General features: G+C 39.8%; 1 protein-coding gene across 1 annotated transcript in view; it reads right to left on the bottom strand.

The window, feature by feature from the left end:
- Positions 1-613: 613 nt before the first annotated feature.
- Positions 614-15,802, bottom strand: part of LOC128171314 (alpha-mannosidase 2x-like) — a 43,003-nt gene continuing 27,814 nt past the window's right edge. Inside the window, exons 15-22 of the mRNA XM_052837079.1 lie at positions 15,428-15,524; positions 14,970-15,092; positions 13,887-13,998; positions 13,620-13,756; positions 13,207-13,348; positions 12,499-12,629; positions 10,384-10,686; positions 614-4,228 (exon numbers count right to left, since the gene is read on the bottom strand). Of these exons, the coding sequence (XP_052693039.1) occupies positions 4,076-4,228; positions 10,384-10,686; positions 12,499-12,629; positions 13,207-13,348; positions 13,620-13,756; positions 13,887-13,998; positions 14,970-15,092; positions 15,428-15,524 (1,198 nt within the window). The 3' untranslated portion in view covers positions 614-4,075. The remainder of the gene's footprint in view (positions 4,229-10,383; positions 10,687-12,498; positions 12,630-13,206; positions 13,349-13,619; positions 13,757-13,886; positions 13,999-14,969; positions 15,093-15,427; positions 15,525-15,802) is intronic.

Genomic DNA, 15,802 nt, shown 5'->3' with positions numbered 1-15,802 from the left:
TTATACCATTGCACATGCGCAAACCACAGACTGTAGATCGTGCTGTGACAACATGGACTTTAGGAAACAGGGGTGTTTTTGTTAAAACTGATAAAAACAAGGATGTAGTGTTACTTTCTTAGATATACTATCCCTTATCTACAATGTAAGATGTACCGCCGGGATCTTCAATATGGTGTTGATGTATCATAGAAGAGGAAGGACCACAAACCCACTAGCTTGTGCTAGTAGGAGCGCGGCAGTACTGAGCCTTTATATGCACGCTATTACATTATTCCCCCTTTTTTGAGATATCTCACACGAGATTCTGTAAATATCTCCACGTGGGATTTGTTTGGCGCCAATATAATAGAAGAGGAGGAAGGACCAAAACTAGACTCGAACTCAAGACCCTTCGGTTTAAAAACCAACGCTCTACCGACTGAGCTAAAGGGTTAATCCACTAGCTAGTGCTAGTCTATTACATTGGCGCCCAACAAATATATCACAATCACTCAAGCATTATAACACTGTGTGGATACTCTTGTGTTATCTACATAAAGAAGATACTTCACATACGTCAATACAGAGATGTGAAGTCAAGATACGTAAATTAAAAGGATAAAAGCCCTGATAGATTAAGGTTTTTATTTTCTTGAAATGATATATAACATGATGTATTTATCGAATAAAATCACGTACACATTCGCTCCCTTTCTCCCTCAATATAAATTAGCTACATATAAATGAACCATTATTTTCTATCTTAATACATATACTATATAAAACCTATTACATCTCTTTCTTTCTCTCAACATATATCAGTGGTATAGGTGTACATTTCTTTATACAATCATTACATACATATAACAACTTGTTGTATAAGTATATAACTTACTTTAACAATCCATCCAAAATGAAAAAAAATATTTAATGAAAAACATTTGAGTATGCACATGTTTATCAATATGATGTGATCATGATTTATAAGCTTGCATGAAATACTATAGTAACTTAAATGAAGTATTGTGTATATTTGTTATTGATAAAAAAGTTTTTAAAAACACGAATATAAGTAAGAACACGAGAAACCATGATAAGTGTTCAGTTAAAGTCAACACAGACAACTGTTAAATTTCATTATATATCTTAATTTTAATTACCAGGTACATTTAGTAATCATCAACAACTGTCATAACAATAAATATCAATATGAAAGAAAAAAAAACATGTTAAAAGTTGATGTAATGGTCAACACATTCATAGTAAAGTCAACATTGTTGGATATTTGGATACAAAATTAATTAAACAAGTTAAACGTTTAGTTAACTTAATCAAGGAGACAATGGGTCAAAACTTATATCTGCTATAGTACTAAGTTATATTTTAAACAGAAATGTTTCCATTTCACTTCCCTGGCTAATAAACTATATCAACTAATCTAGGAGACAATTAATCAAAATTAACTGTGCTATGATATTAGTTATATCTTTATCCTAAGGTGGAATAACACATCATCACAAAATGGCTGACCTCTGAGCAAAACGACATTTCGTTTTATTAAATAGAACTTCGTCAACGGCAACTTACTGCAGTGGACAGAGTGGATAAAGTATATGGCTTGTGAACCGTACATCCCGAGTTGGAATCCCGAAGGGGCTTTTGTTGTTACTTACTGAATTGAATTTTTTAGATATTATTTTTTTATCCCCAAACTGCAAATTTTTCGTTTATAAATTTGACATGTTTACAGTTTATATATCATTTTATCTTTCATAATCATATAACTTACAGTTAACTTGAGTGACCTATTTCAGGTGTGTTATTCCACCTTTGACAGGAATGTTGTCAGTCCACTTCTCTGGCTAATTTACTAAGAGATATTGCACAGTTCCCTGTATTATCTAAGTCATTTTGTTTATATAACAATATATTCTATCCTGATATTAATGAATGCTTTTATTTATTCATCAATTACTTAAATATTTATGAATAACAAGAGGCCCATGGGCCACATCGCTCACCTGAGCAACACTAGATATAATAAAATCAACTTAATGAAGTATCGAAAATATCAGGACAACGAATATTGACATATTTTCTCTATTTATTCCCATGCAAAAATTCAACCCCCCCCCCCCCCCCCCCGTACCACCGGGGATCATGGTTTGAACAAACTTCAATCTACAATACCTGATGATGCTTCCACACAAGGAACAGATTTTCTGGCCAATTGGTTCTGAGAAGATTTTTAAATTGTTTTCTCTATATATTCCTATCTAAAAATTCGACCCCCAACTGTGTCCCCACCATACCCCCGGGGATCATGTTTTCTACAAACTGGAATTTACACCCCTCCCCTCCGAGGATTCTTCCACACAAGGTACAGATTTTCTGGCCAATTGGTTCTGAGAAGATTTTCAAATTTGTTTCTCTATATATTCCTATGTAAAAATTCGACCCCCAACTGTGTCCCCACCATACCCCCGGGGATCATGTTTTCTACAAACTGGAATTTACACCCCTCCCCTCCGAGGATTCTTCCACACAGGTTACATATTTTCTGGCCATTTGGTTCTGAGAAGATTTTTAATTATTTTCTCTATATATTCCTATCTATAATTTGACTCCCCATTGTAGCCCTTAGGATCATGGTTTGAACAAACTTCAATTTACACTACCTGAGGATGCTTCCAAACAAGTTACGGTTTTTCTGATCAATTGGTTCTTGATAAAAAGATTTTTGAATGTTTTTCTTTATATATTCCTTTGTAAAAATTTGACCCCCAATTGCGGCCCCATAGTACCCCTTAGGATCATGGTTTGAACAAACTTCAATTTACACTACCTGAGGATGCTTCCAAACAAGTTACGGTTTTTCTGATCAATTGGTTCTTGATAAAAAGATTTTTGATTGTTTTTCTTTATATATTCCTTTGTAAAAATTTGACCCCCAATTGCGGCCCCATAGTACCCCTTAGGATCGTGGTTTGAACAAACTTCAAATTACACTACCTAAGGATGCTTCCAAAAAAGTTACAGTTTTTCTGATCAATTGGTTCTTCATAAACAGACTTTTAAATGTTTTTCTCTATATATTCCTTTGTAAAAATTTGACCCCCAATTGCGGCCCCATTGTACCCCTTAGGATCATGGTTTGAACAAACTTCAATTTACACTACCTGAGGATGCTTCCAAACAAGTTACAGTTTTTCTGATCAATTAGTTCTTGATAAAAAGATTTTTAAATGTTTTTCTCTATAAATTCCTTTGTAAAAATTCAACCCCAATTGTGGCCCCATTGTACCCCTTAGGATCATGAATTGAACAAACCTATATCTACCCTACCTGAGAATGCTTCCATGCAAAATACAGCTTTTCTGGTCAATGGTATTTAAGAAGATTTTTTGAAAATTCAAACCAAGTGTTTATAATTCTTAGAAATTTCCCTTTTAAAGATGACGTGACCCTTCACTTAAAAAAAAAACACCTTGAATCCCCTTCACCTAAGTATGCTTTGTGCCAAATTGTGTTGAAATTGGGCCAGTGGTTATGGAAAAGAAGTCGAAAATGTAAAAAATTTAAAGACGGAGAGACAGACAGAGAGACAGACAGACGGATAGATGCAAGCAGGACAAAAAAGTGATCAGAAAAGCTCACTTGAGCTTTCAGCTCAGGTGAACTAAAAAGGGGAATAAATCTTTAAAATTGTAAAATATATTTGATATGAACATGGATTAAAATAATCAAACCAACAATTAATACAATTATTGTTTAAATTGTTTGACAATACACGGGTAACTTGTTATATTGCAGTCTGAGTTAATCACTGTGGTAACAAAACAAAATTACACAAATGCAAACTTGTAATAAATGGTGATTTCCAAGATCCACTGACAAAGGATCCCCTCAAACAATGATTACCTCACAGTATTGAATAAACAATTATAGTTGGTTTGTCTTTAACATTTCGTTCTCTCCGTCACATATACAAGCCACACATCATGTACTACATTAATCCTTTGGTCTCACTCTAGTACCTACCGCACAAATTATCCTGAACTTAATTTAAGTATCAGTAGAAACATTCACATATTCACCATTTGACCTTAAAACTGTATATTTCCATAGGGCTCAAGGTCAAATCACTGTCAAGAGAAGTGGGACCTTTGTCGTGGAGCAAGGTCAAGGACGTTCTTTGAATTTCTTTCACACCCAGAGCATCATTGAATAGATCACGTAATTTTACCTGTGAAGAATTAAGCATATATACATTATTACAATCATTATTTAGTACAAGGGAAACAAAATCTATGAAAAATTAAAAGTAAAATTTTAAAAATCCTTTCGTATTGCCGAACCTCTATAAAATAAAGTACATATAATATTGTAATAATGACGACTTCTCTGCCTAAAAGAACTATGAAACATATAATTTTCATGAAGTGTCTTTACACTGTAATCCTGATCTATTGACCTTGCCATGTGTGTCTTTACACTGTAATCCTGCTCTATTGACCTTGCCCTGTGTGTCTTTACACTGTAATCCTGATCTATTGACCTTGCCATGTGTGTCTTTACACTGTAATCCTAGCCTCTGTGTCTTCTGACCTTGCCCTGTGTGTCCTTACACTGTAACCCTGATCCCTGCGACTACTGACCTTGCCCTGTGTGTCTTTACACTGTAATCCTGATCTCTGTGACTACTGACCTTGCCCTGTGTGTCTTTTCACTGTTACTCTGATCCCTGTGACTACTGACCTTGTCCTGTGTGTCTTTATACTGTAATCCTGATCTCTGTGACTACTGATCTTGCCCTGTGTGTCTTTACACTGTAACCCTGATCTCTATGACTACTGACCTTGCCCTGTGTGTCTTTACACTGTAACTCTGATCTTTATGACTACTGACCTTGCCCTGTGTGTCTTTACACTGTAACCCTGGTCTCTATGACTACTGACCTTGTCCTGAGTGTCTTTACCCTGTAATCCTGATCTCTGTGACTACTGACCTTGTCCTGTGTGTCTTTACACTGTAACCCTGATCTCTGTGACTACTGACCTTGTCCTGTGTGTCTTTATACTGTAATCCTGATCTCTGTGACTACTGACCTTGCCCTGTGTGTCTTAACACTGTAACCCTGATCTCTGTGACTACTGACCTTGTCCTGTGTGTCTTTACACTGTAACCCTGATCTCTGTGACTACTGACCTTGTCCTGTGTGTCTTTATACTGTAACCCTGATCTCTGTGACTACTGACCTTGTCCTGTGTGTCAACACTGTAACCCTGATCTCTGTGACTACTGACCTTGTCCTGTGTGTCTTTACCCTGTAATCCTGATCTCTGTTACTACTGACCTTGCCCTGTGTGTCTTTACACTGTAACTCTGATTTATGTGACTACTGACCTTGCCCTGTGTGTCTTTACACAGTAATCCTGATCTATTGACCTTGCGCTGTGTGTCTTTACACTGTAATCCTGATCTATTGACCTTGCCCTGTGTGTCTTTACACTGTAATCCTGATCTATCGACCTTGCCATGTGTGTCTTTACACTGTAATCCTAGCCTCTGTGTCTTCTGACCTTGCCCTGTGTGTCCTTACACTGTAACCCTGATCCCTGCGACTACTGACCTTGCCCTGTGTGTCTTTACACTGTAATCCTGATCTCCGTGACTACTGACCTTGCCCTGTGTGTCTTTTCACTGTTACTCTGATCCCTGTGACTACTGACCTTGTCCTGTGTGTCTTTATACTGTAATCCTGATCTCTGTGACTACTGATCTTGCCCTGTGTGTCTTTACACTGTAACCCTGATCTCTATGACTACTGACCTTGCCCTGTGTGTCTTTACACTGTAACTCTGATCTCTATGACAACTGACCTTGCCCTGTGTGTCTTTACACTGTAACCCTGGTCTCTGTGACTACTGACCTTGTCCTAGGTGTCTTTACCCTGTAATCCTGATCTCTGTGACTACTGACCTTGTCCTGTGTGTCTTAACACTGTAACCCTGATCTCAGTGACTACTGACCTTGTCCTGTGTGTCTTTACACTGTAACCCTGATCTCTGTGACTACTGACCTTGTCCTGTGTGTCTTTACACTGTAACCCTGATCTCTGTGACTACTGACCTTGTCCTGTGTGTCTTTATCCTGTAATCCTGATCTCTGTGACTACTGACCTTGTCCTGTGTGTCTTAACACTGTAACCCTGATCTCTGTGACTACTGACCTTGTCCTGTGTGTCAACACTGTAACCCTGATCTCTGTGACTACTGACCTTGTCCTGTGTGTCTTTACACTGTAATCCTGATCTCTGTGACTACTGACCTTGCCCTGTGTGTCTTTACACTGTAACTCTGATTTCTGTGACTACTGACCTTGTCCTGTGTGTCTTTACCCTGTAACCCTGGTCTCTGTGACTACTAACCTTGTCCTGTGTGTCTTTACCCTGTAATCCTGATCTCTGTGACTACTGACCTTGTCCTGTGTGTCTTTACCCTGTAATCCTGATCTCTGTGACTACTGACCTTGCCCTGTGTGTCTTTACACTGTAACCCTGATCTCTGTGACTACTGACCTTGTCCTGTTTGTCTTTACACTGTAATCCTGATCTCTGTGACTACTGACCTTGCCCTGTGTGTCTTTATACTGTAACCCTGATCTCTGTGACTACTGACCTTGCCCTGTGTGTCTTTACAATGTAACCCTGGTCTCTGTGACTACTGACCTTGTCCTGTGTGTCTTTACACTGTAATCCTGATCTCTGTGACTACTGACCTTGTCCTGTGTGTCTTTACATTGTAACTCTGATTTCTGTGACTACTGACCTTGCCCTGTGTGTCTTTACAATGTAACCCTGGTCTCTGTGACTACTGACCTTGCCCTGTGTGTCTTTACACTTTAACCCTGGTCTCAGAGACTACTGGCCTTGCCCTGTGTGTCTTTACCCTGTAACCCGGGTCTCTGTGACTACTGACCTTGCCCGGTGTGTCTTTACACTATAATCCTGATCTCTGTGACTAATGACCTTGCCCTGTGTGTCTTTACAATGTAACCCTGGTCTCTGTGACTACTGACCTTGTCCTGTGTGTCTTTACACTGTAATCCTGATCTCTGTGACTACTGACCTTGTCCTGTGTGTCTTTACACTGTAACCCTGGTCTCAGAGACTACTGGCCTTGCCCTGTGTGTCTTTACACTGTAACCTTGATCTCTGTGACTACTGACCTTGTCCTGTGTGTCTTTATACTGTAATCCTGATCTCTGTGACTACTGACCTTGCCCTGTGTGTCTTAACACTGTAACCCTGATCTCTGTGACTACTGACCTTGTCCTGTGTGTCTTTACACTGTAACCCTGATCTCTGTGACTACTGACCTTGTCCTGTGTGTCTTTATACTGTAACCCTGATCTCTGTGACTACTGACCTTGTCCTGTGTGTCAACACTGTAACCCTGATCTCTGTGACTACTGACCTTGTCCTGTGTGTCTTTACCCTGTAATCCTGATCTCTGTTACTACTGACCTTGCCCTGTGTGTCTTTACACTGTAACTCTGATTTATGTGACTACTGACCTTGCCCTGTGTGTCTTTACACAGTAATCCTGATCTATTGACCTTGCGCTGTGTGTCTTTACACTGTAATCCTGATCTATTGACCTTGCCCTGTGTGTCTTTACACTGTAATCCTGATCTATCGACCTTGCCATGTGTGTCTTTACACTGTAATCCTAGCCTCTGTGTCTTCTGACCTTGCCCTGTGTGTCCTTACACTGTAACCCTGATCCCTGCGACTACTGACCTTGCCCTGTGTGTCTTTACACTGTAATCCTGATCTCCGTGACTACTGACCTTGCCCTGTGTGTCTTTTCACTGTTACTCTGATCCCTGTGACTACTGACCTTGTCCTGTGTGTCTTTATACTGTAATCCTGATCTCTGTGACTACTGATCTTGCCCTGTGTGTCTTTACACTGTAACCCTGATCTCTATGACTACTGACCTTGCCCTGTGTGTCTTTACACTGTAACTCTGATCTCTATGACAACTGACCTTGCCCTGTGTGTCTTTACACTGTAACCCTGGTCTCTGTGACTACTGACCTTGTCCTGAGTGTCTTTACCCTGTAATCCTGATCTCTGTGACTACTGACCTTGTCCTGTGTGTCTTAACACTGTAACCCTGATCTCAGTGACTACTGACCTTGTCCTGTGTGTCTTTACACTGTAACCCTGATCTCTGTGACTACTGACCTTGTCCTGTGTGTCTTTACACTGTAACCCTGATCTCTGTGACTACTGACCTTGTCCTGTGTGTCTTTATCCTGTAATCCTGATCTCTGTGACTACTGACCTTGTCCTGTGTGTCTTAACACTGTAACCCTGATCTCTGTGACTACTGACCTTGTCCTGTGTGTCAACACTGTAACCCTGATCTCTGTGACTACTGACCTTGTCCTGTGTGTCTTTACACTGTAATCCTGATCTCTGTGACTACTGACCTTGCCCTGTGTGTCTTTACACTGTAACTCTGATTTCTGTGACTACTGACCTTGTCCTGTGTGTCTTTACCCTGTAACCCTGGTCTCTGTGACTACTAACCTTGTCCTGTGTGTCTTTACCCTGTAATCCTGATCTCTGTGACTACTGACCTTGTCCTGTGTGTCTTTACCCTGTAATCCTGATCTCTGTGACTACTGACCTTGCCCTGTGTGTCTTTACACTGTAACCCTGATCTCTGTGACTACTGACCTTGTCCTGTTTGTCTTTACACTGTAATCCTGATCTCTGTGACTACTGACCTTGCCCTGTGTGTCTTTATACTGTAACCCTGATCTCTGTGACTACTGACCTTGCCCTGTGTGTCTTTACAATGTAACCCTGGTCTCTGTGACTACTGACCTTGTCCTGTGTGTCTTTACACTGTAATCCTGATCTCTGTGACTACTGACCTTGTCCTGTGTGTCTTTACATTGTAACTCTGATTTCTGTGACTACTGACCTTGCCCTGTGTGTCTTTACAATGTAACCCTGGTCTCTGTGACTACTGACCTTGCCCTGTGTGTCTTTACACTTTAACCCTGGTCTCAGAGACTACTGGCCTTGCCCTGTGTGTCTTTACCCTGTAACCCGGGTCTCTGTGACTACTGACCTTGCCCGGTGTGTCTTTACACTATAATCCTGATCTCTGTGACTAATGACCTTGCCCTGTGTGTCTTTACAATGTAACCCTGGTCTCTGTGACTACTGACCTTGTCCTGTGTGTCTTTACACTGTAATCCTGATCTCTGTGACTACTGACCTTGTCCTGTGTGTCTTTACACTGTAACCCTGGTCTCAGAGACTACTGGCCTTGCCCTGTGTGTCTTTACACTGTAACCTTGATCTCTGTGACTACTGACCTTGTCCTGTGTGTCTTTACTCTGTAACTCTGATCTCTGTGACTACTGACCTTGCCCTGTATGTCTTTACACTGTGACCCTAATCTCTGTGACTACTGACCTTGTCCTGTGTGTCTTTACACTGTAACCCTGGTCTCTGTGACAACTGACCTTGCACTGTGTGTCTTTACACTGTAACCTTGATCTCTGTGACTACTGACCTTGTCCTGTGTGTCTTTACCCTGTAACGCTGATCTCTGTGACTACTGACCTTGCCCTGTGTGTCTTTACACTGTAACCTTGATCTCTGTGACTACTGACCTTGTCCTGTGTGTCTTTACACTGTAACCCTAATCCCTGTCACTACTGCCCTGTCCTGTGCGTCTTTACAATGTAACCCTGATCCCTGTGACTACTGCCCTTGTCTTGTGTGTCTTTACCCTGTAATCCTGATCTCTGTGACTACTGACCTTGTCCTGTGTGTTTTTACAATGTAACCCTGATCTCTGTGACTACTGACCTTGCCCTGTGTGTCTTTACACTGTAACCCTGATCTATGTGACTACTGACCTTGTCCTGTCTGTCTTTACACTGTAACCCTGATCTCTGTGACTACTGACCTTGCCCTGTGTGTCTTTACACTGTAACCATGATCTCTGTGACTACTGACCTTGCCCTGTGTGTCTTTACACTGTAACCCTGATCTATGTGACTACTGACCATGTCCTGTCTGTCTTTACCCTGTAATCCTGATCTCTGTGACTACTGACCTTGTCCTGTGTGTCTTAACACTGTAACCCTGATCTCTGTGACTACTGACCTTGTCCTTTGTGTCTTAACACTGTAATCCTGATCTCCGTGTCTACTGACCTTGTCCTGTGTGTCTTTACACTGTAATCCTGATCTCCGTGACTACTGACCTTGCCCTGTGTGTCTTCACACTGTAACACTGATCTCTGTGACTATTGACCTTGCCCTGTGTGTCTTTACACTGTAACCCTGATCTCTGTGACTACTGACCTTGCCCTGTGTGTCTTTACACTGTAACCCTGAGCTTGGTATCCCACAGTCAACCCCCAACCTGTGAAGCAGCAGGGCGGAGTCGTCTCCCCTTTTGATGTCCCCGTCATAGCTCTTCTGTAGAGATCTCAAGTTCAACAAGTGCACATCACACGGAAGTGGCACTGACAAGAAGGAATTCTCGGACAGTAATGGTGGTACTTCTATTGAGCTTTTTTGTGGAATCTTTTGGATTTTATGAACTAAGTGTAGATATGCCACATGAGCAAACATAGAAGGAAATCCTGATAACTTGGCTTTAATCTAGAGAAAAGATACAAATATAGATTGTACAAATGCAAGGTATGCAAATATACAGAAAACAAATATACATGTGAACAGTATACAAATGCATAGTATACAGATATACACAAAATACGTATATTCAATCTACAATAACAGAATACAGTGAAGGACACCTATAACAATGTCAAGGGCAATGACATTGAAAGTATAACGAAGTATAAAGATACAGAGTATACAATCATACGGAATAACGAAATGCCAGGGCCGGACCGGTTTTTTTTGTTATAAGTGTAATTTATTGTTTCGTCAATTTTATAACCTGAAATAAAGTCAAACGGAATGAAAATCACTAGAGACATTTACAAGGTAGTGCTATACTACCTACTTACAAGATGTATACTACGCGAGAGACTTAGAGGAGATGTGCTACACTAGATACACTTAGAGGAGATGTGCTACAGTAGATACACTTAGAGGAGATGTGCTACAGTAGAGAAACTTAGAGGAGATGTGCTACACTAGAAAACTTAGAGGAGATGTGCTACACAAGACACTTAGAGGAGATGTGCTACACTAGATACACTAAGAGGAGATGTGCTACAGTAGATACACTTAGAGGAGATGTGCTACACTAGATACACTTAGAGATGTGCTACAGTAAATACACTTAGAGGTGATGTGCTACACTAGTTACACTTAGAGGAGATGTGCTACACTAGATACACTTAGAGGAGATGTGCTACAGTAGATACACTTAGAGGAGATGTGCTACACTAGATACACTTAAGAGGAGATGTGCTACACTAGAAACACTTAGAGGAGATGTGCTACACTAGATACACTTAAAGGAGATGTGCTACACTAGATACACTTAGAGGAGATGTGCTACAGTAGAGAAACTTAGAGGAGATGTGCTACACTAGATACACTTAGAGGAGATGTGCTACAGTAGATACACTTAGAGGAGATGTGCTACAGTAGATACACTTAGAGGAGATGTGCTACACTAGATTCACTTACAGGAGATGTACTACAGTAGATACACTTAGAGGAGATGCGCTACAGTAGATACATTTAGAGGATATGTGCTACACTAGATACACTTAGAGGAGATGTGCTACACTAGATACACTTAAAGAAGATGTGCTACTCTAGATACACTTAGAGGAGATGTGCTACAGTAGAGAAACTTAGAGGAGATGTGCTACAGTAGATACAATATCAGGAGATGTGCTACAATAGATACACTTAGAGGAGATGTGCTACACAAGACACTTAGAGGAGATGTGCTTCACTAGATACACTTAGATGAGATGTGCTACAGTAGATACACTTAGAGGAGATGTGCTACACTAGATACACTTAGAGGAGATGTGCTACAGTAGATACATTTAGAGGAGATGTGCTACACTAGATACACTTAGAGGAGATGTGCTACACTAGATACACTTAGAGGAGATGTGCTACACTAGATACACTTAAAGAAGATGTGCTACACTAGATACACTTAGAGGAGATGTGCTACAGTAGATACATTTAGAGGAGATGTGCTACACTAGATACACTTAGAGGAGATGTGCTACACTAGATACACTTAGAGGAGATGTGCTACACTAGATACACTTAGAGGAGATGTGCTACACTAGATACTCTTAGAGGAGATGTGCTACAGTAGATACACTTAGAGGAGATGTGCTACACTAGATACACTTAGAGGAGATGTGCTACACTAGATACACTTAGAGGAGATGTGCTACACTAGATACACTTAGAGGAGATGTGCTACAGTAGATACACTTAGAGGAGATGTGCTACACTAGATACACTTACTGGCGGTGTGCTTCTCCTCTCAAACAGCAGCCTGAACCTGTTTGGGGTCACTTTGTTGTCCCTAACCCCCTGACCTAGGCCCCTCATGTCGTCCTGGTTCAGTGTGCGGTCCAACATCACCTGGATCTCACCTGTTATAGCATTACACATGTATCATACAATGGACTCAATATAACACCTTTTACTCAGGGACACTTTACCTTGTATTCAATTTTCATTTTGTATTTCTTGATTTGTTTCTCCTGTATTAAGCGGGTTTTATAGCTTCCTAAGAATAGAACTGTATAAGGAGCAACTTTTGTACAAATATATATCTTAAGCTTACTAGTAAATTAAAGAAACCTGTATTAATGGCTACTTTTGAGTAGGACCTGATTTTCTGACCATTCATTGTAAACACCTGTATTAGGTAAGACGTTTGTACACACCTGTATTATGTAAGACGTTTGTACCCACCTGTATTAGGTAAGACGTTTGTACACACCTGTATTATGTAAGACGTTTGTACACACCTGTATTAGGTAAGACGTTTGTACACACCTGTATTAGGTAAGACGTTTGTACACACCTGTATTAGGTAAGACGTTTGTACACACCTGTATTAGATACAACGTTTGTACACACCTGTATTAGATAAGACGTTTGTACACACCTGAATTAGGTAAGACTTTTGTACACACCTGTATTAGATACGACTTTTGTACACACCTGTTTTTAGACTGGCCACGCCCAGAGATTGAGCCGTCAGGACGCTGAAGCGAGTTTTGTCGTCCTCAATGAATGCCATTGCTGGCAATGGATAAACATTGGCCTGTATTGGAAGCTTGTCAAACACCTTGTGTTTTATCATCTGTAACCAAACAGCATTAAATTACACCAAAATTGTGTTTTATCATATGTAATCAAACATAATACAAAAGAGGACCAATTCTAAATTCATCTTTGATCTAAAAAAGGGCTAGAATTATGAAAATAGATTTTGCCTAATTCTTACTCTTGAAGCTGTACTCTTATCTTAAGCATGCGCATATATCAATGCAAGTCGTCACTTTTCTTCGTTTATCAGAAGAACAAGATGATGACTTTGTTAGTGGTTTTGAAATGTGCTGAGTTCCCCGTACCTGGAATCCGTTGAGGTCGGTGAAGAATTCCCTCTCTGAGTTCTGGACATCCGTGGAGATCTTCACTGCTAGTTCCAGATTGACCTCGTTCTGAATATCCACCAAATTGAACATGTCTACTGTCTTACCATCCACACCTGTAGATATGTATAACTGACTAAACATGTTTACATGTTGATGATTTTTTCTCATTCAAAGGTCACAAGCCTTTTATTCAACAGAGAAAAATTACTGCAAAAGTCATTTCTGTAGAAGTGGGTCACTTACCTGGAGAATTGTAAAGTCTGACCACGTGTTGGACATGGTTGATGAAAACAGAGACTTCTGACACCAACGGTCCTCTCACAACCCGTATCACTGGGTGTCCAACAGACAGGGGCTGTAATCACAGAAAACAAACATATAACACCAGACAATTACAGACAACAAACATATAACACCAGACAATCACACACAACAAACATATAACACCAGACAATCACACACAACAAACATATAACACCCGACAATCACAGACAACAAACACATAACACCAGACAATCACAGACAACAAACATATAACACCAACTAGGTGAATTTACAATCACAGTAAACAAACATATAAAACTTGACATTCACAGACAACAAACATATTACACCAGACAATCACAGACAACAAACATATTACACCAGACAATCACAGACAACAAACATATAACACCAGACAATCACAGACAACAAACACATACCAATGGACAGTCACAAACAACAAACATATAACACCAGACAATTACAAACAACAAACATATAACACCAGACAATCAAAGACAACAAACATATAACACCAGACAATCACATACAACAAACATATAACACCAGACAATCACAGACAACAAACATATAACACCAGACAATCACACACAACAAACATATAACACCAGACAATCACACACAACAAACATATAACACCAGATAATCACAGACAACAAACATATAACACCAGACAATCACACACAACAAACATATAACACCAGACAATCACACACAACAAACATATAACACCAGACAATCACACACAACAAACATATAACACCAGACAATCACATGCAACAAACATATAACGCCAGACAATCACACACAACAAACATATAACACCAACTAGGTGAATTCAATGCAAATAAGAAACAGGTAAACTCTTGGCCAATGATCATATTTATACAAAATGTTAGTAGACATTGTACTTAAATGAACATTTCATTTTGTGGAATAACTTAGCAACAAAATCCCTGAAAATTGGTATTCAAGGAATATTGATGAAACCAAAGTAACATGAAATATGTTATATTATATAACATTATAAATAATGTTTACCTTGGCCTTTCCATCAGGTAGGAACAGGTACGCCCCGCTTCGTTCTTTACCTCCCCGAGCCCCGTAAGTGTGAAAACTGACCTCTGACCTGTGCTTTTCACCTGTGGATTTCACTGTCACACTCTAAAAAAATATAAAAATTAAAGAGGCTGAGTATTGCAGACATTGATACATGAACACTCTGAAAGTTGCAATTTAGACAAATATTAGTTTTTTGCATTTAATTAGGAATCTGATAATATAAAATCATTTGGCTACTGTAAATTCCTTTTTTACACGAGTACTCAAATCAATGTCTCCGCTGTTTTCTATTTCAAGGTAAGAAAATAAAATAGCAAGCACCAATTTTTAAGTATAATTTCCTACAGTAGGCTTGTTTCTTGCAATTTTAGGCAAATAATAGTTCTTAGCATTTAATTAGGAATCTGTGGTAAACTCTGGTAAATGATTCACAGTACCTGAAGTAGGCCGGTGGAGCCGGAGAATTTCGCCTCCAGGAAAGAGTTGTCTATTGAGAATTCTGAAGACTCCTTCTTCTCTACTGAAAACTTAGACCTTTAGAAAATGAGAACAGTATGTCAATATCAATACATGTATGTAAATATGAGAGACTGACAGACAGACAGACAGACAGGGACACAGTCAGTTTCAATATGTAAATATGACAGACAGACAGGCAGAGACAGACAGATGGACAGACAGACAGACAGACAGACAGAAAGGCTGGCAGACAGGAAGACAGACTGGAAGACAGACAGACAGACATGGGTACAATCAGTATCAGAAAAAGCACAGGTAATGCAACATTTCTATCTACACCATTGAAGAAAGAG

This window comes from Crassostrea angulata, chromosome 2 (assembly GCF_025612915.1).
Source record: "Crassostrea angulata isolate pt1a10 chromosome 2, ASM2561291v2, whole genome shotgun sequence".
Taxonomy (NCBI): Eukaryota; Metazoa; Mollusca; class Bivalvia; order Ostreida; family Ostreidae; genus Magallana; species Magallana angulata.
The sequence above is the reverse complement of the archived record's forward strand: the minus strand, read 5'-3'. Positions and strand labels throughout refer to the sequence as shown.